Genomic DNA, 27733 nt, shown 5'->3' with positions numbered 1-27733 from the left:
TGGAAAATGAGGAAAATCTGTGAGATTTGGGTGGAAAATGAGGAAAATCTGTGAGATTTGGGTGGAAAATGAGGAAAATCTGTGAGATTTGGGTGGAAAATGAGGAAAATCTGTGAGATTTGGGTGGAAAATGAGGAAAATCTGTGAGATTTGGGTGGAAAATGAGGAAAATCTGTGAGATTTGGGTGGAAAATGATGAAAATCTGTGAGATTTGGGTGGAAAATGATGAAAATCTGTGAGATTTGGGTGGAAAATGATGAAAATCTGTGAGATTTGGGTGGAAAATGATGAAAATCTGTGAGATTTGGGTGGAAAATGATGAAAATCTGTGAGATTTGGGTGGAAAAATGAAGAAAATAATGAAAATCGGTGAGTTTTGGGGTGGAAAATGGGGAAAATTGGGGAGTTTGGGTGGGAAATGATGAAAATTGGTGAGTTTGTAACAGGGATGGGAGGGGGGAATGTGGGAAAATGAGGAAAATGATGAAAATGGGTGAGTTTGGGGTGGGAATGGGAGCTGGGAATGTGGGAAAACTCCAGGAAATGATGAAAATCTGTGAATTCCCATTGGGAATGGGAGCTGGGAATGTTGAAAACCTGGAAAAACCCCATAAAACACCAACAATCCCTGAATTCCCGTTGGGAACAGGACCTGGGAACTCTGAAAACCCATTAAAACCCCAGAAAACAACAACAATCCCTGAATTCCCGTTGAGAGCAGGACCTGGGAACTCTGAAAACCCATTAAAACCCCAGAAAACAATTCCAACCCTGAATTCCCGTTGGGAACAGGACCTGGGAACTCTGAAAACCCACAAAAACCCCATAAAACAATTCCAACCCTGAATTCCCGTTGGGAACAGGACCTGGGAACTCTGAAAACCCATTAAAACCCAATAAAACCCCACAAAACACCAACAATCCCTGAATTCCCGTTGGGAACAGGCTCAGGGAACACTGCAAACCCTCAAACCCCCTAAAACACTTCCAACCCCGAATTCCCATCGATCTGGGATGACTCTGATCCCAATTTTCCCTGTGGCCAGCGGAGATCCGCAAGGACATGAGTGGACATTACCAGAACGCTCTGTACCTGGGCGACGTGGCCGAGAGGGTCAGGATCCTGCGCAGCTGCGGCCAGAGTGAGCAGATTCTCGGGAATTCTGAACTGGGATTGGTAATTCCTGCTGGGATTGGGAATTCCGAGATGGGATTGGGAGTTCTGAGATGGGATTGGGAGTTCTGAGATGGGATTGGGATTGGGAATTCCTGCTGGGATTGGGAATTCTGAGCTGGGAGGGATTGGGATTGGGAATGAACCTTGGAGGGATTGGGAATTCTGAGCTGGGAGGAGCTGGGATTGGGAATTCTGAGCTGGGATTGGGAATTCTGAGCTGGGATTGGGAATTCCTGCTGGGATTGGGAATTCCTGCTGGGATTGGGAGTTCTGAGATGGGATTGGGATTGGGAATTCCTGCTGGGAGAGGGAATTCTGAGCTGGGATTGGGATTGGGATTGGGAATGAACCTTGGAGGGATTGGGAATTCTGAGCTGGGATTGGGAATTCTGAGCTGGGATTGGGAATTCCGAGATGGGATTGGGAGTTCTGAGATGGGATTGGGAATTTGGAGCCTTGGGATTGGGAATTCCGGGGTTTGGGATTGGGAATTCCAGGGTTTGGGATTGGGAGTTCTGAGATGGGGAGGGATTGGGAATTCTGGGCTGGGATTGGGAATTCCTGCTGGGATTGGGAATTCTGAGCTGGGAGGGATTGGGAATTCTGAGCTGGGATTGGGAATTCTGAGCTGGGATTGGGAATTCTGAGCTGGGATTGGGAGTTCTGAGATGGGATTGGGATTGGGAATTCCTGCTGGGATTGGGAGTTCTGAGATGGGATTGGGATTGGGAATGAACCTTGGAGGGATTGGGAATTCCGAGCTGGGATTGGGAATTCCTGCTGGGATCAGGAATTCTGAGATGGGATTGGGAATTTGGAGCCTTGGGATTGGGAATTCCGGGGTTTGGGATTGGGAATTCCGGGGTTTGGGATTGGGAATTCCGGGGTTTGGGATTGGGAATTCCGGGGTTTGGGATTGGGAGTTCTGAGCTGCGATTGGGAATTCTAAACTGGGATTGGGAATTCCGAGATGGGATTGGGAGTTCTGAGCTGGGATTGGGAGTTCTGAGCTGGGATTGGGATTGGGAATTCTGAGCTGGGATTGGGAATTCTGAGCTGGGAGGAATTGGGAATTCAGAGCTGGGAGGGGCTGAGTTTGGGAATTCCTGCTGGGATCAGGAATTCGGACATGGGATCGGGAATTCTGAGCTGGGAGGGATTGGGATTGGGAATGAGCCTTGGGATTGGGAATGAGAGATTGGGAATTCTGAGCTGGGAGGGATTTGGATTGGGAATGAATGAAACTTGGAGAGTCCTGGGATCAGGAATTCCTGCTGGGATCGGGAATTCGGAGATGGGATCGGGAATACTGACCTGGGGAGGGATTGGAAATGAACCTTGGAGGGTTTTGGGATTGGGAATTCTGAGCTGGAGAGGGATTGGGATTGGGAATGAACCTTGGAGGGATTGGGAATTCTGAGCTGGGATTGAGAATTCTGAGCTGGGATTGGGAATTTCTGCTGGGATTGGGAATTCTGAGCCATGGGATTGGGAATTCTGAGATGGATAGGGGGTGGGATTGGGAATTCCTGCTGGGATTGGGAATTCTGAGCCATGGGATTGGGAATTCCGAGATGGAGAAGGATTGGGAATTCTGAGATGGATAGGGGGTGGGATTGGGAATTCCTGCTGGGATTGGGAATTCTGAGCTGGGAGGGATAGGGAATGAAACTTGGAGGTTTTTGGGATTGGGAATTCTGCTCCCGGGAGGGATTGGGGTCAGGAATTCCGGCATTTCTGGTGTGAAATTCTGGGATTCCTGGTGTGAAATTCCAGCATTCCCGGTGGGAAATTCTGGGAATCCCAGCGTGGAATCCCAAATTTCCCGTGTGAATTCCCAAATTTCCTGTCTGGAATTGCAGAGTCTCTGGCTTACCTGACTGCAGCCACCCACGGGCTGGATGAGGAGGCAGCGACTCTGAGGGAATCCTTCGATCCCGAGAAGGAGACGGTGAGGAATCCGGGAATTTCGGGAATTTGGGAAGGAGGGACAACCTGAAAAACAGGATTTTCCATCCCAAAGATCAGGATTTCCCTGTGTATCCAATGAGTTTTCCCAAAGATCAGGATTCCCCCATGGATCCCAAAGATTGGGATTTCCCACAGATCTGTCAGTTCTCCCACAGATCAGGATTTTCCATGAGATCCCAAAAATCAGATTTTCCCACAGATCCATCAGTTTTCCCACAGATCAGGATTTTCCCTGTGGATCCCATGAGTTTTCCCAAAAATCAGGATTTTCCCTTCGGATCCCAAAAAGTCAGGATTTTCCCTTCAGATCCTAAAAATCAGGATTTTCCCTGCAGATCCCAAAGATTGGGATTTTCCCTGCAGATCCCATGAGTTTTCCCAAAGAGAGGAGATTTCCCATAGGGTCCCAAAAATCAGGATTTTCCATCCCAAACCCCAGAATTTTCCATCCCAAAGAACAGGATTTCCCTGTGGATCCCACGGAATGGGATTTCCCATGGGATCCCAAACATCAGGATTTTCCCAGTGGATCCCAAAGAAGGAGATTTTCCCGGTGGATCCCAAAGATTGGCATTTTCCATGGAATCCCAAAGATCAGGATTTTCCATCCCAAAGAATGGGATTTTCCATCCAGATGGGATCCCAAAAATCAGGATTTTCCCCATGGATCCCAAAAAATCAGGATGTTCCCATGAGATCCCAAAAATCGGGATTTTCCCCACGAGATCCCAAAAATCCGGATTTTCCTGTAGATCTGTCAGTTTTCCTACAGACTGGGATTTCCCATGGGATCCCAAAAACTGGGATTTTCCCACAAGATCCCAAAAATCCGGATTTTCCTGTAGATCTGTCAGTTTTCCCAAAGATTAGGATTTTCTATGGGATCCCAAATATTGGGATTTTCCCTGTGGATCCCATGAGTTTTCCCAAAGAATGGCATTTCCCATGGGATCCCAAAAGTCAGGATTTTCCATCCCAAAGAATGGGATTTTCCATCCAGATGGGATCCCAAAAATCAGGATTTTCCCCATGGATCCCAAAAAATCAGGATGTTCCCATGAGATCCCAAAGATTGGGATTTTCCCCACAAGATCCCAAAAATCAGGATTTTCCTGTAGATCTGTCAGTTTTCCCACAGACTGGGATTTCCCATGGGATCCCAAAAACTGGGATTTTCCCACGAGATCCCAAAAATCAGGATTTTCCTGTAGATCTGTCAGTTTTCCCACAGACTGGGATTTCCCATGGGATCCCAAAGATCAGGATTTCCCTGCCGATCCCAAAGATTGGGATTTTCCCTGCAGATCCCATGAGTTTCCCCAAAGAATGGCATTTCCCATGGGATCCCAAAGAATGGGATTTTCTATCCAGATCAGATTCCAAAAATCAGGGTTTTCCCCATAAAATTGGGGAAATTTTCCCCAAAAAATTGGGATTTCCCACGGGATCCCAAAGATTGGGATTTTCCCTGCGTATCCCATGAGTTTTCCCAAAGAATGGCATTTCCCATGGGATCCCAAAAATCAGGATTTTCCATCCCAAAGATCAGGATTTCCCCATAGATCCCAAAGATCAGGATGTTCCCACGAGATCCCAAAGATTGGGATTTTCCCCACGAGATCCCAAAAATCAGGATTTTCCTGTAGATCTGTCAGTTTTCCCACAGACTGGGATGTTCCCACGGGATCCCAAAAACTGGGATTTTTCCCACAAGATCCCAAAAATCGGGATTTTCCCGAATTCCCAGATCCCGGCGGTGGATCCCGAGGCGAAGCTGCTGCAGCCGCCGGCGCCGGTGATGCCTCTGGACACCAACTGGCCTCTGCTGACTGTGTCCAGAGGCTTCTTCGAGGGAAACATCGCCGGGAAAGGTCGGGATTTGTGAGGTTTATGGGATTTTTATGGGATTTATGGGATTGGGATTTGTGGGATTGATGGGATTGGGATGCCTCTGGACACCAACTGGCCTCTGCTGACTGTGTCCAGAGGGTTCTTCAAGGGAAACATCGCCGGGAAAGGTCCGGATTTGTGGGATTTTTATGGGATTTGTGGGATTTTTATGGGATTTGTGGGATTTTTATGGGATTTGTGGGATTTTTATGGGATTTATGGGATTTATGGGATTGGGATGGTGGGATATTGTGGGATTGATGGGATTTGTGGGGTTGGGATGCCGCTGGACACCAACTGGCCTCTGCTGACTGTGTCCAGAGGGTTCTTCGAGGGAAACATCGCCAGGAAAGGTCAGGATTTATGGGATTTTGGGGGGATTTTTGGGATTTATGGGGTTTTTGTGGGATTTATGGGATTTGGGGGATTGGGATGGTGGGATATTGTGGGATTTGTGGGATTGTGATGCCGCTGGACACCAACTGGCCTCTGCTGACTGTGTCCAGAGGCTTCTTCGAGGGAAACATCGCCAGGAAAGGTCGGGATTTGTGGGGTTTTTGGGGGATTTTTGGGATTTATGGGGTTTTTGTGGGATTTATGGGGTTTTTGTGGGATTGATGGGATTGTGATGCCTCTGGACACCAACTGGCCTCTGCTGACTGTGTCCAGAGGGTTCTTCGAGGGCAACATCGCCGGGAAAGGTCGGGATTTGTGGGGTTTTTGGGGGATTTATGGGATTTTTGTGGGATTTGGGATGAGCAGGGGAGGTTGTGGATTGTGGGGTTGTTGTGAGGAATGAGCGGAGTGTTCTGGAGAAGTGGGGATGGAGCTGGATGGGAATGGAGTGGGAATGGGAATAATAGGAATGGGAATAATGGGAATATTGGGAATGGAATGGGAATAATGGGAATGGGAATAAATAATGGGAATGGAATGGGGATGGAATGGGGATGGAATGGGAGTAATGGGAATGGGATGGGAACAGGAATAAGAATGAGATTTGGGATAGGGATGGGAATGGGAAATGGGATTGAAATGGGAATGGAATGGGATTGGGAATAATGGGAATGGGAAATGAGACTCAGAATGGGAATTGGGAATAATGGGAATTGGAATTGGGAATGGAAATTGGAATTGGAATATGAATAGGATTGGGAATTGGGAAGAATGGGAATTGGAATTGGGATGGGAATAGGAATGGAATAGGGAATGGGAATAATTGGGAATGGGAATGGAAATTGGAATTGGAATTGAGATGGGAATGGGAATATGAATAGGATTGGGAATTGGGAATAATGGGATGGGAATGAGGTGAGAATGGGATGAGGCCAAGGACTGACCCCTGGGAATGTCCATTCAGGATCTGGATGGACTGAGGGCTGGGAAGTGGGAAAATTGGGATTTTCCAGGGAATTTCCCAGCAGGAGGAGGGAATGGAGAATGCAGAGGGAGCTGGAGGAGCTCATCCCAGAAAAAAAGGGGAATTTGGGATCTGCCAGGGTGGGAATTTGGGGAAATTCCTGCTGGAAAAGGGAAAATCCTCAGAAGGGTTTGGAGTTTTCATCCCTGGAGGTGTCCAGGAGGGAATTCCTGGAATTCTCATCCCAAATCCCCAAAAATCCCTCAAAATTCCATCCCAAACTGCATCCCCACATTGGGAATTGGAGTTTTTTCCCTCCTGGAATTCTCTCCCGAGGTTCATTCCCGGTTTTTTGCAGGCAAAGGAGGAGCTCTGGCTGCCGACATCGACATCGAGGCCGTGGGCACCGAGGGCTGGGGGGAGGACGCTGAGCTGCAGCTGGATGAAGGTGGGAAATTGGGAATTTTCCAGGAAAATCTGGGAATTTTCCTAGAAAAGCAGTGAATTTTCCTAGAAAATCAGTGAATTCTCCCAGAAAATCAGTGAATTCTCCCAGAAAATCCAGGAATTATCTCACAAAACCCAAAGATTTTTCCAGAAAACCCAAAAATTTTCCCAGAAAACCCATAATTTTCCCAGAAAACCCATAATTTTCCCAGAAAACCCAGGAATTCTCCCAGAAAATATGGGAATTTTCCAAGACAATCAGTGAATTTTCCCAGATAACACAGGACTTTTCCCAGAAAATCCAGGAATTCTCCCAGAAAAACACCCATATTCCCATTTTCGTCACAGAATCCGGGAATTTTCCCAGAAAAATCCAGGAATTTTCCCAGAAAAATCAAGGAATTTTCCCAGAAAAATCCAGGAATTTTCCCAGAAAAATCCAGGAATTTTCCCAGAAAAATCCAGGAATTTTCCCAGAAAATCCAGGAATTTTCCCAGAAAATCCAGGAATTTTCCTAGAAAATCAGTGAATTCTCCCAGAAAAGCTGAGAATTTCCCAGAAAATCAGTGAATTTTTCCAGAAAACACAGGAATTTTCCCAGAAAAAGACCATATTCTCATTTTCCTCACAGAATCTGGGAATTTCCCTGGAAAACCAAGGAATTTTCCCAGAAAACCTGAGAATTTTCCAGAAAACCTGAGAATTTCCCCAGAAAAACACCATATTCCCATTTTCCCCAGAAAATCCAGGAATTTTCTCAGAAAATCCAGGAATTTTCCCAGAAAACCTGAGAATTCTCCCATAAAACCCAAGAATTTTCCTAGAAAATCTAGGAATTTCCCCAGAAAACCAGGAATTTTCCCTAAATATTCCCATTTTTCCCAGATGGATTCGTGGATGCAGGAGAAGCCTTCGGAGAGGAAGGAGCTGGAAAAAGCCAGGAGGAAGGAGGAGGATGGGAAGTCGAGGAGGATTTGGATCTTCCTCCCGAGCTGGTAGGAAATTCCCAGAAATTCCCAAAAATTCCCAAAAATCCCTTGGGAATTCTGCATTCTCTGGGGTTTTCCAGCTGGGATTTAATGGGAATTCTGGGATTTTTATGGGATTTTTCTGGAATTTTTCCAGGATGTCCCTGCAGGTTCAGCAGGATCAGCTGAGGATGGATTTTTCGTTCCTCCCACCAAAGGCACCAGCCCAGCCCAGGTAAAATCTGGGAATTTCCTTGGAAAAATGGGAATTTGCTGCTTGGCTATTCGTCTTTTGGGATTTTTATTTGGGAATTGGTGAAAAACAGGAATTTTTTAGTTTGTTCCTCTTTTGGAATTTGGGAAAAACAGGAATTTTCTCCTTTCCTGCTTCTATTTCGGGATTTTTTTTTGGGATTTGTGAGTCAAACATGGGAATTTTTTTGGAATTTCTGGCAGTTCTGCCCATCCCAGTCCCAATCCTGGAAAAATGGGAATTTTTTTCCTTTCCTTCTCCTCTTTCGGGAATTTTATTTTTGGGATTTGTGAAAAACAGGAATTCTCTGATTTCCTTCTTCTCTTCTGGGATATTTTTTTGGGGGATTTGTGAATCCAGCATGGGAATTTTTGGGAATTCTGGGTGGTTCTGCCAATCCCAATCCTGGAAAAATGGGAATTTTCTGCTTTCCTCCTTCTCTTTCAGGATTTTTATTTGGGGATTTATGAAAAACAGGAATTTTCTCCTTTGCTCTTCCTCTTTTTGGGATTTTTATTTTGGGATTTGTGAGCCAAACGTGGGAATTTTTGGGAATTCTGGGTGGTTCTGCCAATCCCAATCCTGCCTGGATTTCCCTGGAAAAATGGGAATTTTCTGCTTTGCTCTTCCTCTTCTGAGATTTTTATTTTGGGATTTGTGAAAAACAGGAATTTTCTGATTTCCTTCTCTTCTTTTGGGATTTTTTTTTTGGGATTTGTGAGCCAAATGTGGGAATTAGTTTGGAATTCTGGGTGGTTCTGCCAATCCCAATCCTGCCTGGATTTCCCTGGAAAAATGGGATATTTTTCCTTTGCTCCTCCTCTTTTTGGGGTATTTTTTGGGGGATTTGTGAGTCCAACATGGGAATTTTTGGGAATTCCTGGCAGTTCTCCCAATTCCAACCCTAATCCTGGAAAAACAGGAATTTTCTCCTTCTCTCCTCCTTTTCTGAAATTTGTGAAAAACAGGAATTTCCTCCTTTACTTCCCTTTTTGGGATAATTTTTTTTGGGATTTGTGAGACAAATGTGGGAATTATTTTGGAATTCTGGGTGGTTCTGCCAATTCCAGTCCTGGAAAAATAGGAATTTTCTCCTTTGCTCTTCTTCTTTTTGGGATTTTTTTTTTTTGGGGATTTGTGAGTCCAGTGTGGGAATTTTTGGGGAATTCTGGGTGGTTTCCCCATCCCAATCCCAAATTCCCTCCTTTCCCAGGTGTGGTGCAACAATTCCCAACTGCCTGTGGATCACATCCTGGCAGGATCCTTCGAAACAGCCATGAGGGTGAGATTTTCACGGAATTTCCATGGAATTTCCATGGAATTTTCATGGAATTTCCACGGAAAAACGCTGCCTTTCCCCTTTATTTTCTCTGCTCCCACCCAAAACTTGGCTTTGTGTCCATTTGGGAATATTTTATTCCTGATTTTTTTGTGGATTTGACCCAAACCGAGGCCTGGCTGCTTCCTGAGCCAAGTTTTCCTGTCCCAATCCCTGTTTTTCCCTCCCTAATTCCTATTTTCTTGTCCTTTTCCACTAAAATCCATCTTCCCAATCCACATTTTCCTGCCCCAATCCCTGAATTCCATATTTTCCTGCCCCAATCCACATTTTCTCACCCCAATCCACGTTTTCCTGTCCTTTTCCCACCCCAATCCATGAATTGCCCCACCCCAATCCCTGGATTTTTGGGTTTTCCCACTCCAATCCAATATATTTTCTCCCCAGTCCATGAATTCCATATTTTCTTTCCCCAGTCCAATATTTCCCTGCCCAAATCCCTGGATTTCTGGGTTTTCCCACCCCAATCCCTATTTTCCTGTCCCAATCCATGTTTCCCTGTCCTTTTCCCAACCCAATCCCTATTTTCCTGTCCCAATCCATGAATTTTTCCCACCCCAATCCCTATTTTCCTCCTCAAATCCCTGGATTTCTGGGTTTTCCCACCCCAATCCCTATTTTTCCCACCCCAATCCACATTTTCCTGTCCTTTTCTCACCCCAATCCCTATTTCCCACCCCAATCCATGGATTTTTCCCGTCCAATCCCTATTTTCTTGTTCCAATCCATGAATTTTTCCTACCCCAATCCCAATTTTCCTGCCCAAATCCATGAATTTTCTCTCCCAAATCCCTGGATTTCTGGGTTTTCCCACCTCAATTCCCATTTTCCTTACCCAAATCCCTATTTTCCTGTCCCATCCATGAATTTTCGCTCCCAAATCCCTGGATTTTCGGGTTATCCCACCCCAATCCCTATTTTTCCCACCCCAATCCACATTTTCCTGTCCTTTTCCCACCCCAATCCCAATTTTCCTCCCCAAATCCCTGAATTTTCCCTCCCCAATCCCTGGATTTTTGGGTTTTCCCACCCAAATCCCGGATTTCTCTCTCTCCCAGCTGCTGCACGACCAGGTTGGCGTCACCAACTTCCGACCCTACAAGCAGCTCTTCCTGCAGACCTTCTCCCGCGGCCGCAGCTCCTTCCAGGCTCTGCCCAGCCTGCCCGCCATGTACGCCTTCCCCCAGCGCAACTGGTGAGCGTTCCAGGGGTTTCCAGAACGTTCCGGGGGTTTCCTGAGCATTCCAGGGGTTTCCGGAATGTTTCCAGAACATTCCGGGGGTTTCCTGAGCATTCCAGGGGTGCATTCCAGGGGTTTCCGGAACGTTTCCAGAACATTCCGGGGGTTTCTGGAATGTTTCCAGAATATTCCAGGGGTTTCCAGAACATACCGGGGGTTTCCTGAGCATTCCAGGGGTTTCTGGAATGTTTCCAGAACGTTCCTGGGATTTCCTGAGCATTCCAGGGGTGCATTCCAGGGGTTTCCGGAATGTTTCCAGAACATTCTGGGGGTTTCTGGAATGTTTCCAGAATGTTCCAGGGGTTTCCAGAACATTCCGGGGATTTCCTGAGTATTCCAGGGGTTCATTCCAGGGGTTTCTGGAATGTTTCCAGAACATTCCAGGGGTTTCTGGATCGTTCCAGGCGTTTCCCGAATATTTCCAGACCGTTCCAGGAATTTCTGGGACATTCCTGTCCTTTCCGGAACATTTCCAGAACGTTGCAGGGATTTCTGGAACATTCCAGAAATTCATTCCGGGGGTTTCCGGAACATTTCCAGAATGTTCCAGGGATTTCTGGAACATTTCCAGAACATTCCAGGGATTTCTGGATCATTCCAGGGATTTGGTCCAGGGATTTTCGGAATGTCCCTGGGATTTCCCGGAACATTTCTGGATCATTCCAGGGATTTTCTGAACATTCCAGGGATTCGTTCCTGGGATTTCCTGAGCATTCCAGGGATTTCCAGAATGTTCCAGGGATGTCCAGAGGAGTTAGGAATGCTCTTCCCAGTGGAAATCCGGGAATTTTCGGGGCTGGGAGTGCATAGAGGAATTCCTGGGATTTGGAGTTGGTGATGTTTATCCATCCCAGATCACACTTGGATCACCTTGGGATTCTTTCCCAATCTTGGGATTTTTTGGGGGATTTTTTTGGGATCCTGGAGGTGAGAAGGAGCTGGAAAATCCCGGGATGGGAACGGAGAATGCTGAGGGAGAAAAGGGGGAATTTTGGGATCTGCCAGGTGGGAATTTGGGGAAATTCCTGCTGGAAAAGGGAAAATCCTTGGGAAAGTTTGGATTCGCATGGCTGGAGGTGTCCAGGAGGGAATTCCTGGGATTTTTTCTGGGATCAATCCCAGCTCGGACTCAACCTTGGACTTCTTTCCCAACCTAATAATCCTAAAATCTCCCTTAAAAAATAAAAATAAAAATCCTAAATGAAGTTCCACACCTGGAGGTGTCCAGGAGGGAATTCCTGGGATTTGTTTCTGGGATCGATCCCAACTCAGACTCAACCTTTGGCTTCTTTCCCACCCTAATAATCTCCCTTAAAAAATAAAAATAAAAAAACTCAAAAAATTCCATCCCTGGAGGTGTCCAGGAGGGAATTCCTGGGATTTTTTCTGGGATCGATCTCAGCTAGGAGTCAACCTTGGACTTCTTTCCTGACCTAATAATCTCCCTTAAAAAATAAAAATCAAAAACCTGAAAACAATTCCACACTTGGAGCTGTCCAGGCAATTCCTGGTTGATATTCCCAGTTGGATTTCTCACTCCAATCCCAATCCCCTCTCCCCACTCCTCACTCCCCATCCCAAATTCCCCATATTTTTGGGATCGCAGGAAGGACGGTGGGATGAAGAACGCTCTGCCAGCCGTGGGGTTGAAGCTGAACGACCTGATCCAGCGGCTGCAGCTCTGCTACCAGCTCACCACGGCCGGGAAGTTCGAGGAGGCTGTGGAGAAATTCCGGCAGATCCTGCTGAGCGTCCCTCTGCTGGTGGTGGATAACAAGCAGGAGATCGCCGAGGTTGGCGGTTCATCCTGGTTTTGATCCCAGTCCCGATCCTGATCCCAATTCTGATCCCTATCCTGATCCCAATCCCAGTTCTGATTCCGATCCTGATCCTGATCCCAATCCCAATCCCGATCCCGATCCCGATCCAAATCCCAATCCCAATCCAAATCCTGATCCCAATCCTGATCACAATCCCAATTCTAATCCTGATCTTGATTCCGATCCCGATCCAAATCCTGATCCCAATCCTGATCACAATCCCAATTCTAATCCTGATCTTGATTCCGATCCCGATCCAAATCCTGATCCCAATCCTGATCACAATCCCAATTCTAATCCTGATCTTGATTCCGATCCCGATCCAAATCCTGATCCCAATCCTGATCACAATCCCAATTCTAATCCTGATCTTGATTCCGATCCCGATCCAAATCCTGATCCCAATCCTGATCACAATCCCAATTCTAATCCTGATCTTGATTCCGATCCCGATCCAAATCCTGATCCCAATCCTGATCACAATCCCAATTCTAATCCTGATCTTGATTCCGATCCCGATCCAAATCCTGATCCCAATCCTGATCACAATCCCAATTCTAATTCTGATCTTGATCCCGATCCCGATCCAAATCCTGATCCCAATCCCGATCCTGATTCTAGGGAGTGATTTGATCCCTGATTTTGTCCCTGATCCCAATCCCGATCCCAGGGTGTTCCCTGGGAAAGGTTTTAACCCTGATTTTGTGCCATTCCTGATCCTGATCCCGAGATATGGTTTTATCCCATATTTTACCCAAATCCTGGGGAAGGCTTTGATCCCTGAATTTCCCCTGATCCAAATCCCTGGGAATGGTTTTATCCCACATTTTGCTGCATTCCCATTCCCAAGGAAGGGTTTTATCCCAGATTTTTCCCCATTTCCAATCCCGAGGAAGGATTCAATCACACATTTTTCCCCAGTCCCTGGAAAGGATTCAATCCCATATTTTTCCCTGTTCCCAAGGATTCAATCCCACATTTTCCCCATTCCCAAGGATTAAATCCTGTATTTTTCCCCGTTCCCAAGGATTAAATCCCATATTTATTTTCCCCGTTCCCAAGGCGCAGCAGCTGATCGCCATCTGCCGGGAATACATTGTGGGATTGTCCATGGAGATCGAGAGGAAAAAACTGCCCAAGGAGACCCTGGAGCAGCAGAAGAGGAGCTGCGAGGTGGGAAAATATGGGAATTCTGAGGGGAAAATAATTTGGGAATTCTGAGGGGAAAACAAGGGATTTGTGAGGAGAAAATGTGGGATTTCTGAGGGGGAAATATGGGATTTGTGAGGGGAAAATATGGAATTTCTGAGGGGAGAAATTACTTGGGAATTGTGAGGGGAAAATGTGGGAGTTCTGAGGGGAGAAATACAGAGTTCCTGAGGGGAAAATGGGGGATTCCTGAGGGGAGAAATACGGGGTTTTTGAGGTGGGAAAATGTGGGATTTCTGAGGGAAAAATAGAGGATTTCTGAGGGAAGAAATACGAAGTTCCTGAGAGGAGAAATATGGGATTTTTGAGGTGGGAAAATGTGGGATTTGTGAGGGGAGAATGTGGGATTTGTGAGGGGAGAATGTGGGATTTGTGAGGGGAAAAATATGAGATTTCTGAGGGGAAAAATATGAGATTTCTGAGGGGAGAAAAGTGGAATTCCTGAGGGGAAAATGTGGGATTTTTGAGGTGGGAAAATGTGGAATTCTGAGGGGAGAAATGTGGGATTTGTGAGGGGAAAATGTGGAATTTCTGAGGGAAGAAATGTGGGATTCGTGAGGGCGAAAATGTGGAATTTGTGAGGGGTGGAAAATGGGATTTCTGAGGGGAAAATAAGGGATTTCTGAAGGAGGAAAACGTGGGATTTCTGAGGGGAAAATGAGGGATTTCTGAGGGGAAAATGAGGGATTTCTGAGGGGAAAATGAGGGATTTCTGAGGGGAAAAAGATGGGATTTTTGAGGTGGGAAAATGAGGGATTTGTGAAGGGAGAATGTGGGATTTCTGAGGGGAGAAATGCAGAATTCCTGAAGTGAGAAACATGGAGTTTCTGAGGGAAGAAATGCTGAATTTCTGAGGTGGGAAACATGGAATTCCTACCCTGGAAAACACAAGATTTCTGCCCTGAAAAACACAAATTTCCTTCCCTGGGAAATGCAGAATTTCTTCCCTTCAAGGGAATCCTTTTCAACCCTCAAAGAGCTTAAAACTCAAAAAAAAATCCACAATTTCCCCATTTTCAAGGAACCACATCAGGAGCCACTTGACAGAACCAATTCCCTGGATTTTTACCATTATTCCTGAGGATTTAATCCCATTTTTCTGCTGTTTTTTCCGCAGATGGCAGCATATTTCACTCACTCCAACCTGCAGCCGGTGCACATGATTTTGGTGCTTCGGACAGCTCTGAACCTTTTCTTCAAATTACGGAATTTTCTGGGAGCTGCAAACTTCGCCAGGCGCCTGCTGGAGCTGGGGCCGAAGCCTGAGGTGGCGCAGCAGGTGAGGCAATGGGAATTATCCTAAAAATGGCCCCAAATAACCCCAAAAACTTTACCCAAAATGGCCCCAAATCCAGCAGGTGAGGCAATGGAAATTATCCTAAAAATGGCCCCAAATAATCCCAAAAACTTTACCCAAAATGGCCCCAAATTCAGCAGGTGAGGCCCCAGAAATGATCCCAAATAAACAAAAATTATTCCCAAGATGGCCTCAAAAATGATCCCAAAAACGATCCCCAAAATGGCCCAAAGCCTGAGGTGGTGCAGCAGGTGAGGCCCTGAAAGTTATCCAAAAACGGCCCCAAATAACCCCCAAAATGATCCCAAATAACCCCTAGAAATGGCCCCAAATCCAGTGGATGAGACCCCAAAAATGGCCCCAAACCCATCAGGTGAGACCCTAAATGACCCCAAACCCATCAAATGACACCCCAAATGTCCCTGGCCCCGGTGTCCCTGTCCCCAAACCCATCAGGTTAGGCCCCAAAAATGGCCCCAAATGACCCCAAACCCAGCAGGTGAGGCCCTAAATGACCCCAAACCCATCAGGTGAGACCCCACACGCCCTTGTCCCCACACGCCCTTGTCCCCACACGCCCTTGTCCCCAAATATCCTTGTCCCCAAACGTCTCTGTCCCCAAACCCAGCAGGTGAGACCCCAAATGACCCTAAACCCAGCAGGGGAGACCCCACACGTCCCTGTCCCCAAACGTCCCTGTCCCCATTCCCGGTGTCCATCCCCCTTCTCCCACCCACCCCACCCTCACCTCCCTCCTCAGACGCGGAAGATCCTGGCGGCGTGCGAGAAGAACCCGAGCGACAGCCAGCAGCTCAACTACGACCAGCACAACCCCTTCGACATCTGCGCCGCCTCCTACCGCCCCATCTACCGCGGCAAGCCCGTCGAGAAGTGTCCCCTCAGCGGGGCCTGCTACTGCCCCGAGTTCCGGGGGCAGATCTGCCGCGTCACCACGGTGAGGGGACAAGGATACTGTGGGATTGGAACTGGGAATTCTTTGTGGGGTGGGAAAATTTGGGGTTTGGAGGAGTCAGTGTTGTCCTTAGGCCTGGGCCTAGACCTTGGGTCTGGTTGCTCTGGAGGAGCCTGAGGGGAAAACTTGTCCATCCATGGAAATATCTCAAATATCCATGGAAATATGTCAAATATCCATGGAAATATCTCAAATAGCCATGGAAACCTTTCCATTTGGGGTTTTGAGGTGTTTTGAGGGGTCACTGTTGTCCTTAGGGTCTTTCCCACAAGGAGTGGCCCGGTTGGCCAGGAGGAGCCTGAGGGGAAAACTTGTCCATCCATGGAAATGTCTCAAATATTCACAGAAATAACTCAAATATCCATAGACAGCCCCACAAATATCCCTCCAATATCCCCACAAATCTCTGCTGTAAGGGAGGATGGCAGTGTCCCCTCAGCGGGGCCTGCTACTGCCCCGAGTTCCGGGGACAGATCTGCCGCGTCACCACGGTGAGGGGACACGGATCCTGGGGGGTTGAAACTGGGAATTCCATCCTGTTGGTTTGTGGGGGGAGAAACTTTGGGGTTTTGAGGAGTCAGTGTTGTCCTTAGGCCTGGGCCTAGACCTTGGTCCTGGTTGGTCTGGAGGAACATGGGGGAAAATCTTGTTCATTCATGGAAATATCTCAAATATCCATGGAAATATCTCAAATATCCATGGCCACCTTTCCATTTGTGGGGTCAGTATAGGATTCCAGAGAGGAATTTGGGGTCTGGAGTGTCTTTCCCACAAGGAGGACCTGTGGGAGTTTGGTCTGGTTGGTCTGGAGGAACCTTGGGGGGGAAAACTCATCCATCCATGGAAATACCTCTGATATCCATGGAAATATTGCAGATATTCATAGAAATATTCCCAATATCCATGGAAATATGTCAAATATCCCCACAAATTTCTCCCCTGAGTGTCCGCTCAGCAGGCCTGCTACTGCCCTGAGTTCCGGGGACAGATCTGCTGTCTGGTGAGGGGGAGATCTGACAGATCTGACAGATCTGGTGAGGGGGAGAGGATACTGGGGGATTGGAACTGGGAATTCTTTGTGGGGTGGGAAAATCTGGGGTTTGGAGAGGTCAGTGTTGTCTTTACGGCTTAGGCCTAGGCCTTGGGCCTGGTTGCTCTGGAGGAGCCTGAGGGGAAAACTCGTCCATCCATGGAAATATCTCAAATATCCATGGAAATACCTCAAATATCCATGGAAACCTTTTCATTTGTGGGGTTGGAGATTGGGGGTTTTGAGGGGTCAGTGTTGTCTTTAGGGTCTTTCCCACAGGGAGGGGCCTGGGCCTTGGCCTTGGGCCTGGTTGGTCTGGAAGAGGCTGAGGGGAAAACTTGTCCATCCGTGGAAATACCTCAAATATCCATAGAAATATCTCAGATATCTATGGAAATATCCCAATATTCAAGGAAATATCTCAAATATCCATAGAAATATTTCCTATATTCACAGAAATCTCTCAAATGTTCACAGAAATATCTCCAATATCCATGGAAATATCTCAAATATCCCTAGAAATCTCTCCAATCTCCACACAAATCTCTGATCTGACAACAGATCCCATCAATCCATAGAAATAATTATCCACAGAAATTCCAGATCATCCAAACCACGCAGGGGATTGAATTTTTGACTTCTTTTCATCCCAAACTCCCCAATTTTCACCCCAAAATCCCCAATTTTCAGCCCCAAATCCCCAATTTTCACCCCAAAATCCTCAATTTAAACCCTTAAATCCCCAATTTTAACCTTTAAATTCCCAATTTTAACCCTTAAATCCCCAATTTTCACCCCAAAATCCCCAATTTTCATCCCCAAATCCCCAATTTTCACCCCAAAATCTTCTTTTTTCCCCCACAGGTGACAGAGATCGGGAAGGACGTGCTGGGGCTGCGCATCAGTCCTCTCCAGTTCCGCTAGAATTCCAGAAAACTCCCATTTTTCCATCCCAAATTTCCCCCAAATTCCTCCCCTCTGCATTCCTCTGCTCCTTTCCCTGCTTTTCCCCACCTTGCAGTGTTAAATTGAATTTTTTTCCCCCATTTAGGAGTTTTTTTTCATATTTCTAGGCCAGTTTTTCCTCATTTTGATCCCAAATCCCAAACCCTGATTTCCTCAAATCCCCTTGGAAACTTTTCCCCCCTAAAATCCCAAATAATTTCTGGAAAAAACCAGGAATTTTGCTCAGTTTTTCCCAATTTTTATCCCAAATCCAAATCCTGAATTCCACATATCTCCTTGGAATTCCAACTGTCTCTTCCCCCTTTAAATCCAAAAAAATTCCTGAAAAAACCAGGATTTTGTCTCAGTTTTTCCTGATTTTTATCCCAAAAATCCCTGAAAAAAACAGGAATTTTGTCCATTTTTCCCAATTTTTATCCCAAACCCAAATCCTCATTTCCTCAAATCCCCTTGGAGACTCTTCCCTCCAAAAATCCCAAATAATCCCTAAAAAAACCAAGAATTTCCCAACTCCAAGCATTTCCTTCTCCTTCTGTTTGTTGACTCTTTGTTTTGTTCTCCTGGCAACTCCTGTCCAATTAAACAATTCCCTCGTTAATAAAGCTAATTAATCACCCTGATTTTCCTGTTCTGTGACTTTTCCAGGACACAAAAAAAAGGTGGAATTTTGAAATTTTTTCCTCCCTCTGCTTGGAATTTTCCAGAAGGCGAAAGGTGGAATAATCAGGAGCTGAGTGTGTTAATTACTGCTGGGTAATTAGTGCTCTAATTAACCCCTGAGGGGTTTTGCTGAATTCCCAGGTGGAGGTTTTGGTTTTTTTGGAGCTCCAGGGTGTGGAAAATTCCAGAATTCCCGAAATTTTTGGGGATGAGGATTTTAGAGATTGAGTTCCTGATCTGAGGAGGGAATTTGGGAATTATTTGGGGTGGGAAGTGGGAAAATTGGGATTTTCCAAGTGGGGAAATTGGGATTTTCCAGGGGATGGAGAATTCCTGGGGGAGTCAGCAAAGCTTTTATTTAATCCACAAAAAATGGGGAAAAAAGGGAAAAAAAAAGGGAATTTTACCATTCCATCAAAGCTTTTATTTAATCCACAAAAAATGGGAAAAAATGGGGAAAAAATGGGAATTTCACCATTCTATCAAAGCTTTTATTTCATCCATAAAAAAAGGGAAAAAAAGGGGAAAAAGGGATTTTTCACCATTACATCAAAGCTTTTATTTAATCCAGAAAATGGGAAAAAAATGGGAAAAAAAAGGGAAAACACCAAGAATGTCACCATTTCATCAAACCTTTTATTTCATTTAAAAAAAAGGGAAACAAACAGGAAAAAATGGGGAAAAACGGGAAAAATAACGAGAATTTCACCATTCCATCAAACCTTTGATTTCATCCATATAAAACTGGGGCAAAAACAGGATAAAAATGGGAAAAAAATTGAAAAAAATAGGGAAAAAAGGGAAAAAAATGGGGAAAAAATGGGAAAAAACAGGAATTTTGCTGTTCCATCAAACCTTTTATTTCATCCATAAAAATGTGAAAAAAGGAGGGAAAAAATGGGAAAAAAATTGAAAAAAATGGGAAAAAATTTGAAAAAAATGGGGAAAAAAATGGGAGTTTTGCCGTTCCGTCAAACCTTTTATTTCATCCACTAAAAATGTGAAAAGAATGGTAAAAATGGGGGAAAAATGGGGAAAAAAGGAAAAAACCCAGAATTTCACCATTCCATCAAACCTTTTATTTAATCCAAAAAACCAGGAAAATACGGGGGGGGAAAAAGGGAAAAAAACTGAAAAAAAATGGGAAAACATTGAAAAAAATGGGGAAAAAAATTGAAAAAAATGGGGAAAAAATTGAAAAAAATGGGGAAAAAATGGGAAAAACTGGGAATTTCACCATTCCATCAAACCTTTTATTTCATCCACTAAAAATGTGGAAAAAATGGGAAAAAAATTTTTAAAATGTGGAAAAAATGGGAAAAAAATTTTAAAAATGTGGAAAAATGGGAAAAAAATTGAAAAAATGGGAAAAAAATTGAAAAAAATGGGGGAAAAATTGAAAAAAATTGGAAAAAATGGAAAAAAATGGGAAAATGGTAAAAAACTTGAAAAAAATGATAAAAAATTTTTTAAAAATGGGGAAAAATTGAAAAAAATGGGAAAAAAATTGAAAAAAATGGGGGAAAAAGGGAATAAAATGGGAAAAAAAGAGGAAAAAACAGGGAAAAAATGGGAATTTCACCATCCCATCCCTCCCGCTCCCTGTGGAACATTCCAGAGGCTCCAAATTCCGTGGGGATCCCGGAATTCCTAGGGGTTTGGGGCTTTGAGCACCAGGCTGTTGTGGCAGGCGACGGCAATTCCCCCGATGAGGTTGAGGAACTCCTGGAAATCCAGTTTGCCGTCGCTGTTGAGGTCGAGTTTCTTCATCATCCTGTCCACCACCGCCGGGTCCTGCTGGTTCTGCGGGGAAAAAATGGGATTTTGGGGGAATTCTGAGGGGAAAATGGGAATTCTGAGGGGGAAAATGGGGATTCTGGGGGGATTTGAGGGAAAAATGGGAATTTTGAGGGGATTCTGAGGGAATTTTGAGGGAAAAATGGGATTTCTGAGAGAATTCTGAGGGAATTCTGAGGGGAAAATGGGAATTCTGAGGGAATTCCAAGGGAATTTTGAGGGAAAAATGGGATTTCTGAGAGAATTCTGAGGGAGAAATGGGAATTCTGAGAGAATTCTGAGGGAGTTCTGAGGGAATTCTGAGGGGAAAATGGGAATTTTGAGGGAAAAATGGGAATTTTGAGAGAATTCTGAGGGGAAAATGGGAATTCTGAGGGGAAAATGGGAATTCTGAGAGAATTTTGAGGGGAAAAAATGGGAATTCTGGGGGAATTCTGAGGGGAAAAAATGGGAATTCTGGGGGGAAATGGGGATTTTGAGGGAATTCCAAGGGAAAAATGGGGAATCTGAGGGAAGTCTGAGGGGAAAATGGGAATTCTGAGGGGATTTTGAGGGGAAATGGGAATTCTGAGGGAATTTTCAGGGAAAAATGGGTATTCTGATGGAATTCCAAGGGAATTCTGAGGGAAAAATGGGAATTTTCAGGGAATTCTGAGGGAAGTTTGTGGGAATTCCGAGGGGAAAATGGGAATTCCGAGGGGAAAATGGGAATTCTGAGGGAATTCTGAGGGAATTTTCAGGGAATTCTGAGGGAAAAATGGGAATTTTCAGGGAATTCTGAGGGGAAAATGGGAATTTTCAGGGAATTCTGAGGGGAAAATGGGAATTCTGAGGGGAAAATGGGAATTCTGAGGGAAGTTTGTGGGAATTGTGAGGGAATTCTGAGGGGAAAATGGGAATTCTGAGGGAATTCTGGGGGGAAAATGGGAATTCTGAGAGAATTTTGAGGGGAAATAGGTATTCTGATGGAATTTTGAGGGAATTCTGAGGGAAAAATGGGAATTTTGAGGGAATTCTGAGGGGAAAATGGGAATTCTGAGGGAATTCTGAGGGAAAAATGGGAATTCTGAGGGAATTCTGAGGGGAAAATGGGAATTTTGAGGGAATTCTGAGGGAATTCTGAGGGGAAAATGGGAATTGTGAGGGAATTCTGAGGGGAAAATGGGAATTGTGAGGGAATTCTGAGGGGAAAATGGGAATTGTGAGGGAATTCTGAGGGGAAAATGGGAATTCTGATGGAATTCCCCCATAGTTCCCCAATAATTCCCCAATAATTAATTCCCAAATAATAAATGAATAATTCCCCAATAATTCCCAAATAATTCTCCTATAATAACCAAATAATTCCTGCATAATTGCCCAATAATTCCCAAAAAATTCCCCAATAATTCCGGGATAATTTTCATATAATTCTCATATAATAACCAAATAATTCTCAAATAATTCCCCAAAAATTCCCCAATAATTCTCAAATAAATCCCCAATAATTCCCAGATAATTCTCAAATAATTCCCAGATAATTCCCAATAATTCCTCAATAATTCCCACCTTGGTGAAAGCCGCCAGCTCGGTGTTCATGAACTCCAGGAATTCCCTAATAATTCCCCAATATTCCCCCAATAATTCCTAAATAATCTGCAAATAATTCCCAAATAATACCCAAATAATTCCCAAACAATTCCCACATAATTCCCAGATAATTCTCAAATAATTCCCCAATAATTCCCAAATAATTCTCAAATAACCAAATAATTCTCATGTAATTCCTCAGTAATTCCCCAATAATTCCCCAACAATTCCCCAATAATTCCCAAATAATTCTCATATAATTCTCCTATAATAACCAAATATTTCCCCAATAATTCCCAAATAATTCTCAGATAATTCTCATATAATAACCAAATAATTTTCATATAATTCCCAATAATTCCCAGACAATTCCCCAACAATTCCCAATAATTCCCACCTTGGTGAAAGCCGCCAGCTCGGTGTTCATGAACGCCAGGAATTCCCTCTTGGACAGAGAAGAGGAATCTCCTTCCTTCCCAGCATAGCGCTGGAAAACCGCCAGGAGGGACTCGATGCAGCGCTCTGTCTCCGTGGGCTGCAGGAAATTCGGGATTTTGGGAGAAAATCTTGGGATTTGGGGAGTTATCCTTGTTTTTTGGGGAGAAAATGTCGGGTTTTGGGGAGAAAATCTCATTTTTTTGGGAGTTATCATGGGGTTTTTTTGAGTTTTCTTGGTTTTTTGGGGAGAAAATCTCAGGTTTTGGGGAGAAAATCTGAGTTTTTTGGGGAGAAAATAGTTTTTGGGGAGAAAATTTGGGATTTTTGGGAGAAAAGCTCGGGTTTTGGGGAGTTATCCCAATTTTTTGGGGAGAAAATCTCAGCTTTTGTGGAGAAAATCTCAATCTTGTGGGAGTGATCCTGGTTTTTGGGGAGAAAGTCTCATTTTTTCAGAGAAAATCTCATGTTTTGGGGAGGAAACCTCAGTTCACTGGGAGGAAATCTCGGTTTTTGGGGAGAAAATCTTATTTTTTTGGGAACAATCCTGGTTTTTGGGAACAATCCTGGTTTTTTTTGGGAACAATCCCGTTTTTTTCTGGAGCAATGCTGATTTTTTGGGGGGAAATCCCCATTTTTTTGTGAGAAAATCTCATTTTTTTGGGTAAAATCCCGATTTTTGGGCTCAGGGAAATCTCCAGGCTCCTCCTCTCCCCGCTGCGGCTGTTCCAGGTTGCAATTCCGGTTTTTTTTGAGCAATCTAGTTTTTTTGGGAACCTGTCCTGCCGCATTTTTCCAGGGATTTCGTTCCCGCCAGGAGCAGGGAGAGGCGAACGGAAAATCCCCTGCGGGGATGGGCGAGGCCGGCCGCTTGGGGGAGAAAAAAACCTTTTTGGGGGAGAAAAATCACATTTTTTGGGAGAAAATCACATTTTTCGGGGAGAAAACCCCATTTTTTGGGAGAAAATCACTTTTTTTGGGGAGAAAATCACTTTTTGGGGAGAAAACCCCGGTTTTTGGGAGAAAACAACATTTTTTTTGGAGAAAACCCCTTTTTTGGGAGAAAAATCAGATTTTTGGGAAGAAAATCAAGTTTTTTTTCAGAGAAAACCGCCTTTCTTTGGGAGAAAATCCCATTTTTTTGGGAGAAAATCCCATATTTTTTGGGAGAAAACCCCATTTTTTGGGAGAAAAATCCCATTTTTAAGGAGAAAAATCCCATTTTTTTAGGAGAAAATCCCATTTTTTAAGGAGAAAATCCCGTTTTTTGGGAGAAAAATCACATTTTTTTGGGAGAAAATCACATTTTTTAGGAGAAAAATCCCGTTTTTTGGGAGAAAATCACTTTTTTTTTGGACAAAATCAATTTTTTGGGGGGAAAACCCCCTTTCTTTGGGAGAAAATCATATTTTTTAGGACAAAATCCCATTTTTTGGGGAGAAAATCACATTTTTAGGAGAAAAATCCCATTTTTTTTGGGAGAAAATCCCATATTTTTGGGAGAAAATCCCTGTTTTCCCCCATTTCTCCCTCATTTCCCCCTCATTTTTCCCCTAATTTCCCCAATTTTCCCCAATTTTTCCCCATTTTCTCCACCCTGCCTGGAAAAGCTGAGCCAAGAATGGAAAATTCCATTTGCTTTCCCAACTTCCTGCTGCTTCTCCCGTCGGGATTGACAGAGAAGGTGAGAATTTGGGGGAAAAAATGGGAATTTTGGGGAATTTCAGGGAATTTCTGTTTTATTTTGGTGAATTTCAGTGAATTTTGGTGAATTTGGGGCTAATTTTGGCCGAATTTTGGGTGAATTTTGGGCTAATTTGGAGCGAATTTTAGTGAATTTCAGGGAATTTCGGTTAATTTTGGGGAATTTTTGGGGGAATTTTGGTGAATTTTGGTCGAATTTTGGTGAATTTTGGGGGAATTTTGGTGAATTTCGATCGAATTTTGGGGAAATTTTAGTGAATTTGGGGCTAATTTTGGTGAATTTTGGTGAATTTTTGGTGACATTTGGTGACTTTTGGTGAATTTAGGGGGAATTTTGGCGAATTTTGGTGAATTTTGGGCAAATTTTGGTTAATTTCGGTGAATTTTGGTGAATTTTGAGCGAATTTTGGCGAATTTCTGGTGACTTTTGGGTGAATTTAGATTAATTTTGGGTGAATTTTGGTTAATTTCGGTGAATTTTGGGTGAATTTTGGTGCATTTTGATCGAATTTTGGCGAATTTTATGTGACTTTTGGTGAATTTTGGGTGAATTTAGATGAATTTTGGGCGAATTTTGGGCTAATTTTGGGGGAATTTTTGGGTAATTTTGGGCGAACTTCGTGGGAATTTTGGGATAATTTCCGGGATTTTGGGATCTCCCCTCCCTCCCACCTTTAATTCCCTTTTTTTTCGGATAATTTCGAACATTCCAGAACTTCCCGGGAATTCCCAGAGTTCTGTTCGGCCGATCCCAAAATCCCGGAAAATCCGGGAAAAGCAGAAATTCTTTCCTGGGAAATTCCCAAATCCTTCCTTCCCTCTCCCCGCTCCAATTTTGGGGTTTTTTATAGGAAAATCCCCATTTTTAATAGGAAAAACCCCATTTTTAATAGGAAAATCCATATTTTTTTATAGGAAAATCCCCATTTTTTATAGGAAAAATCCCCATTTTTCTTATAGGAAAAATCCCTATTTCTTATAGGAAAATCCCTATTTCTTATGGGAAAATCTCCTTTTTTAATAGAAAAATCCCCATTTTTTATAGGAAAATCACTATTTTTATAGGAAACTCCATATTTTTAATAGGAAAATCCTCGGTTTTTATAGAAAAATCCCCATTTTTTATAGGAAAATCACTATTTTTATAGGAAACTCCATATTTTTAATAGGAAAATCCCCATTTTTTATAGGAAAAACTCCATTTTTTAATAGGAAATTCCCATTTTTATAGGAAAATCCATATTTATAACAGGAAAATCCCCATTTTTTACAGGAAAAATCCCCATTTTCTCCCTCCCTCCCCTCTGGAATCACTTTTCCCACATTTTCCCTCTTTTCCCTTCCCCTTTCCCTTTCCCCCAAATCCTCCCCTTGGCACTTTTCCCTCTCCTCTCCCTGCTCCACTTTTGGGGTTTTTAATAGGAAAATCCCATTTTTTTTAATAGTAAAATCCCATTTTTTTTTCTAGGAAAGCCCCTATTTTTTTTTTTTTTTTTGAAAATTCCAATTTTTTGCAGGAAACCCCCTATTTTTTTACAGTAAAATCCCAGTTTTTCTAGGAAAACCCCTTTTTTTTTTTTTTTAAATCCCAGTTTTTTACAGGAAAATCCCTATCTTTTCCAGGAAAACCCCATTTTTTTACAGTAAAATCCCTTTTTTTGCAGTAAACCCCCAGTTTTTTCTAGGAAAACCCCTATTTTTTTAGGAAAACCCCAGTTTTCACAGTAAAATCCAAGTTTTTTTCCACTAAACCCCCTATTTTTTTACAGTAAAATCCCTATTTTTTACAGGAAACGCCCTGTTTTTCACAGGAAAACCCCATTTTTTCCACTAAAACCCCAGTTTTTTGTAGGAATATCCCAGTTTTTCACAGTAAAATCCCAGTTTTTCACAGCAAAACCCCATTTTTTTACAGTAAAATCCCATTTTTTCCAGTAAAACCCCAGTTTTTTTAGGAAAATCCCAGGTTTTTTGCAGGAAACCCCCTTTATATTCCCAGTAAAACCCCATTTTTTCCACTAAAACCCCAGTTTTTTTAAAATAAAACCCCATTTTTTTGCAGTAACCACCCCATTTTTTACAGGAAACGCCCTGTTTTTCACAGAAAAACCCCATTTTTTCCACTAAAACCTCAGTTTTTTGTGGGAAAATCCCAGTTTTTTTGCAGGAAACCCCCTTTATATTCCCAGTAAAACCCCATTTTTTCCACTAAAACCCCAAGTTTTTTACAATAAAACCCCATTTTTTCACAGTAAACCCCCCATTTTTTACAGGAAACGCCCTGTTTTTCACAGAAAAACCCCATTTTTTCCACTAAAACCCCAGTTTTTCGTAGGAAAATTCCAGTTTTTCGTAGGAAAATCCCATTTTTTTGTAGGAAAATCCCAGTTTTTCGTAGGAAAATTCCAGTTTTTCGTGGGAAAACCCCAGTTTTTCGTAGGAAAATTCCAGTTTTTCACAGGAAAATCCCAGTTTTTACAGTGAAACCCCAGTTTTTTCCAGGAAACGCCCTGTTTTTTCCCCTAACCCCCCAGTTTTTTGTAGGAAAACCTCAATTTTTTGTAGGAAAACCCCAGTTTTTTACAGGAAACGCCCCATTTTTTCCACTAAAACCCCAATTTTTTACAGGAAACGCCCTGTTTTTCACAGAAAAACCCCATTTTTTCCACTAAAACCCCAGTTTTTTGTAGGAAAATTCCATTTTTTTGTAGGAAAATCCCAGTTTTTCGTAGGAAAATCCCAGTTTTTTGTGGGAAAATTCCAGTTTTTCGTGGGAAAATTCCAGTTTTTCACAGGAAAATTCCAGTTTTTTACAGGAAACGCCCTAGTTTTTCCCCTAAACCCCCTTTTTTTCCCCTAAACCCTCAGTTTTTTGTAGGAAAACCTCAGTTTTTTCCAGGAACCCCCCGGTTTTTTCCAGGAAACGCCCCATTTTTTCCACTAAACCCCCATTTTTTACAGGAAACGCCCTTTATTTTACAGTCAAACCCCGTTTTTTACAGTAACACCCCTATTTTTTACAGTAAAATCTCAGTTTTTCACAGCAAAATCCCTATTTTTGTACAATAAAACCCCACTTTTTACAGCAAAACCCCAGTTTTTTCCAGGAAACGCCCCATTTTTTCCACTAAAACCCCAGTTTTTTCCAGGAAACGCCCTGTTTTTCACAGAAAAACCCCTTTTTTTCCCCTCCAAACCCCATTTTTTCCCCTCCAAACCCCATTTTTTCCCCTCCAAACCCCATTTTTCCCCTCCAAACCCCCCCGACCCCACTCCCAGCCCATCCCCAAACTCTCACCATGACTGCTCAGCTCCGCTTTCCTCTCCGGCCAGGGAACAGTTGGATTTGGAGGATCAGGAAGTTCTGCAAACCCCAAACCTCCCGAGCCGCGCCCGGCTGAGTCACCGGCAGCTCGGGGCGGGTCGTGCCGAGAGAGCCGCGCCTCTCCCAGCCCGGGCAGCTGGGATTATTCCAGCCCGGGCCGCTGGAATCGCACCGGAACATCTGGAATTATTCAGCCCGAGCCGCTGGAATTCCGTCCCGAGCCTCGGGAATTCCGTCCCGAGCAGCTGGGATTTCAGCCCGAGCCGCTGGAATTATTCCAGCCCGAGCCGCTGGAATTCCG

The 27733-nt window shown here is 43.9% G+C and overlaps 3 protein-coding genes across 3 annotated transcripts in view; 2 read left to right on the top strand and 1 right to left on the bottom strand.

The window, feature by feature from the left end:
• Positions 1–18562, top strand: part of COPA (coat protein complex I subunit alpha) — a 109160-nt gene extending 90598 nt beyond the window's left edge. Inside the window, exon 31 of the mRNA XM_085082215.1 lies at positions 18169–18562. The gene's annotated coding sequence lies outside the window, so the exon portion shown is untranslated. The remainder of the gene's footprint in view (positions 1–18168) is intronic.
• LOC146427344 (coatomer subunit alpha-like) lies at positions 1047–18562 on the top strand. Its single transcript, XM_085082538.1, has 13 exons — positions 1047–1143; positions 3041–3129; positions 4897–5020; positions 6758–6847; positions 7733–7842; positions 7973–8050; positions 9282–9350; positions 10466–10602; positions 12254–12440; positions 13530–13640; positions 14794–14955; positions 15734–15928; positions 17841–18562. The coding sequence occupies exons 1-13, from the start codon at positions 1065–1067 to the stop codon at positions 17898–17900; spliced, it is 1491 nt and encodes a 496-aa protein (XP_084938664.1). The 5' UTR covers positions 1047–1064; the 3' UTR covers positions 17901–18562.
• A 1526-nt stretch (positions 18563–20088) lies between these two features.
• LOC146427342 (protein S100-A11-like) lies at positions 20089–27518 on the bottom strand. Its single transcript, XM_085082252.1, has 3 exons — positions 27406–27518; positions 22366–22503; positions 20089–20405 (listed from the first exon to the last, which is right to left on the bottom strand). Exons 1-3 carry the CDS (start codon positions 27406–27408, stop codon positions 20253–20255), a joined length of 294 nt encoding a protein of 97 aa, XP_084938378.1. The 5' UTR covers positions 27409–27518; the 3' UTR covers positions 20089–20252.
• Between the last annotated feature and the right edge of the window lie 215 nt (positions 27519–27733).

Source organism: Lichenostomus cassidix, chromosome 25, assembly GCF_008360975.1.
Source record: "Lichenostomus cassidix isolate B80296 chromosome 25, HeHo_3.0, whole genome shotgun sequence".
Classification (NCBI taxonomy): Eukaryota; Metazoa; Chordata; class Aves; order Passeriformes; family Meliphagidae; genus Lichenostomus; species Lichenostomus cassidix.
The sequence above is the reverse complement of the archived record's forward strand: the minus strand, read 5'-3'. Positions and strand labels throughout refer to the sequence as shown.

Coding starts and splice junctions, on each gene's coding strand:
- LOC146427344 (XM_085082538.1), top strand. CDS start 1,065: ATGAGTGGACATTACCAGAACGCTCTGTACCTGGGCGACGTGGCCGAG. Junction 7,843..7,972: donor TGGATCTTCCTCCCGAGCTG/GTAGGAAATTCC, acceptor GAATTTTTCCAG/GATGTCCCTGCAGGTTCAGC. Junction 9,351..10,465: donor CCTTCGAAACAGCCATGAGG/GTGAGATTTTCA, acceptor TCTCTCTCCCAG/CTGCTGCACGACCAGGTTGG.
- LOC146427342 (XM_085082252.1), bottom strand. Junction 20,406..22,365: donor AGCTGGCGGCTTTCACCAAG/GTGGGAATTATT, acceptor TTTTCCCCGCAG/AACCAGCAGGACCCGGCGGT.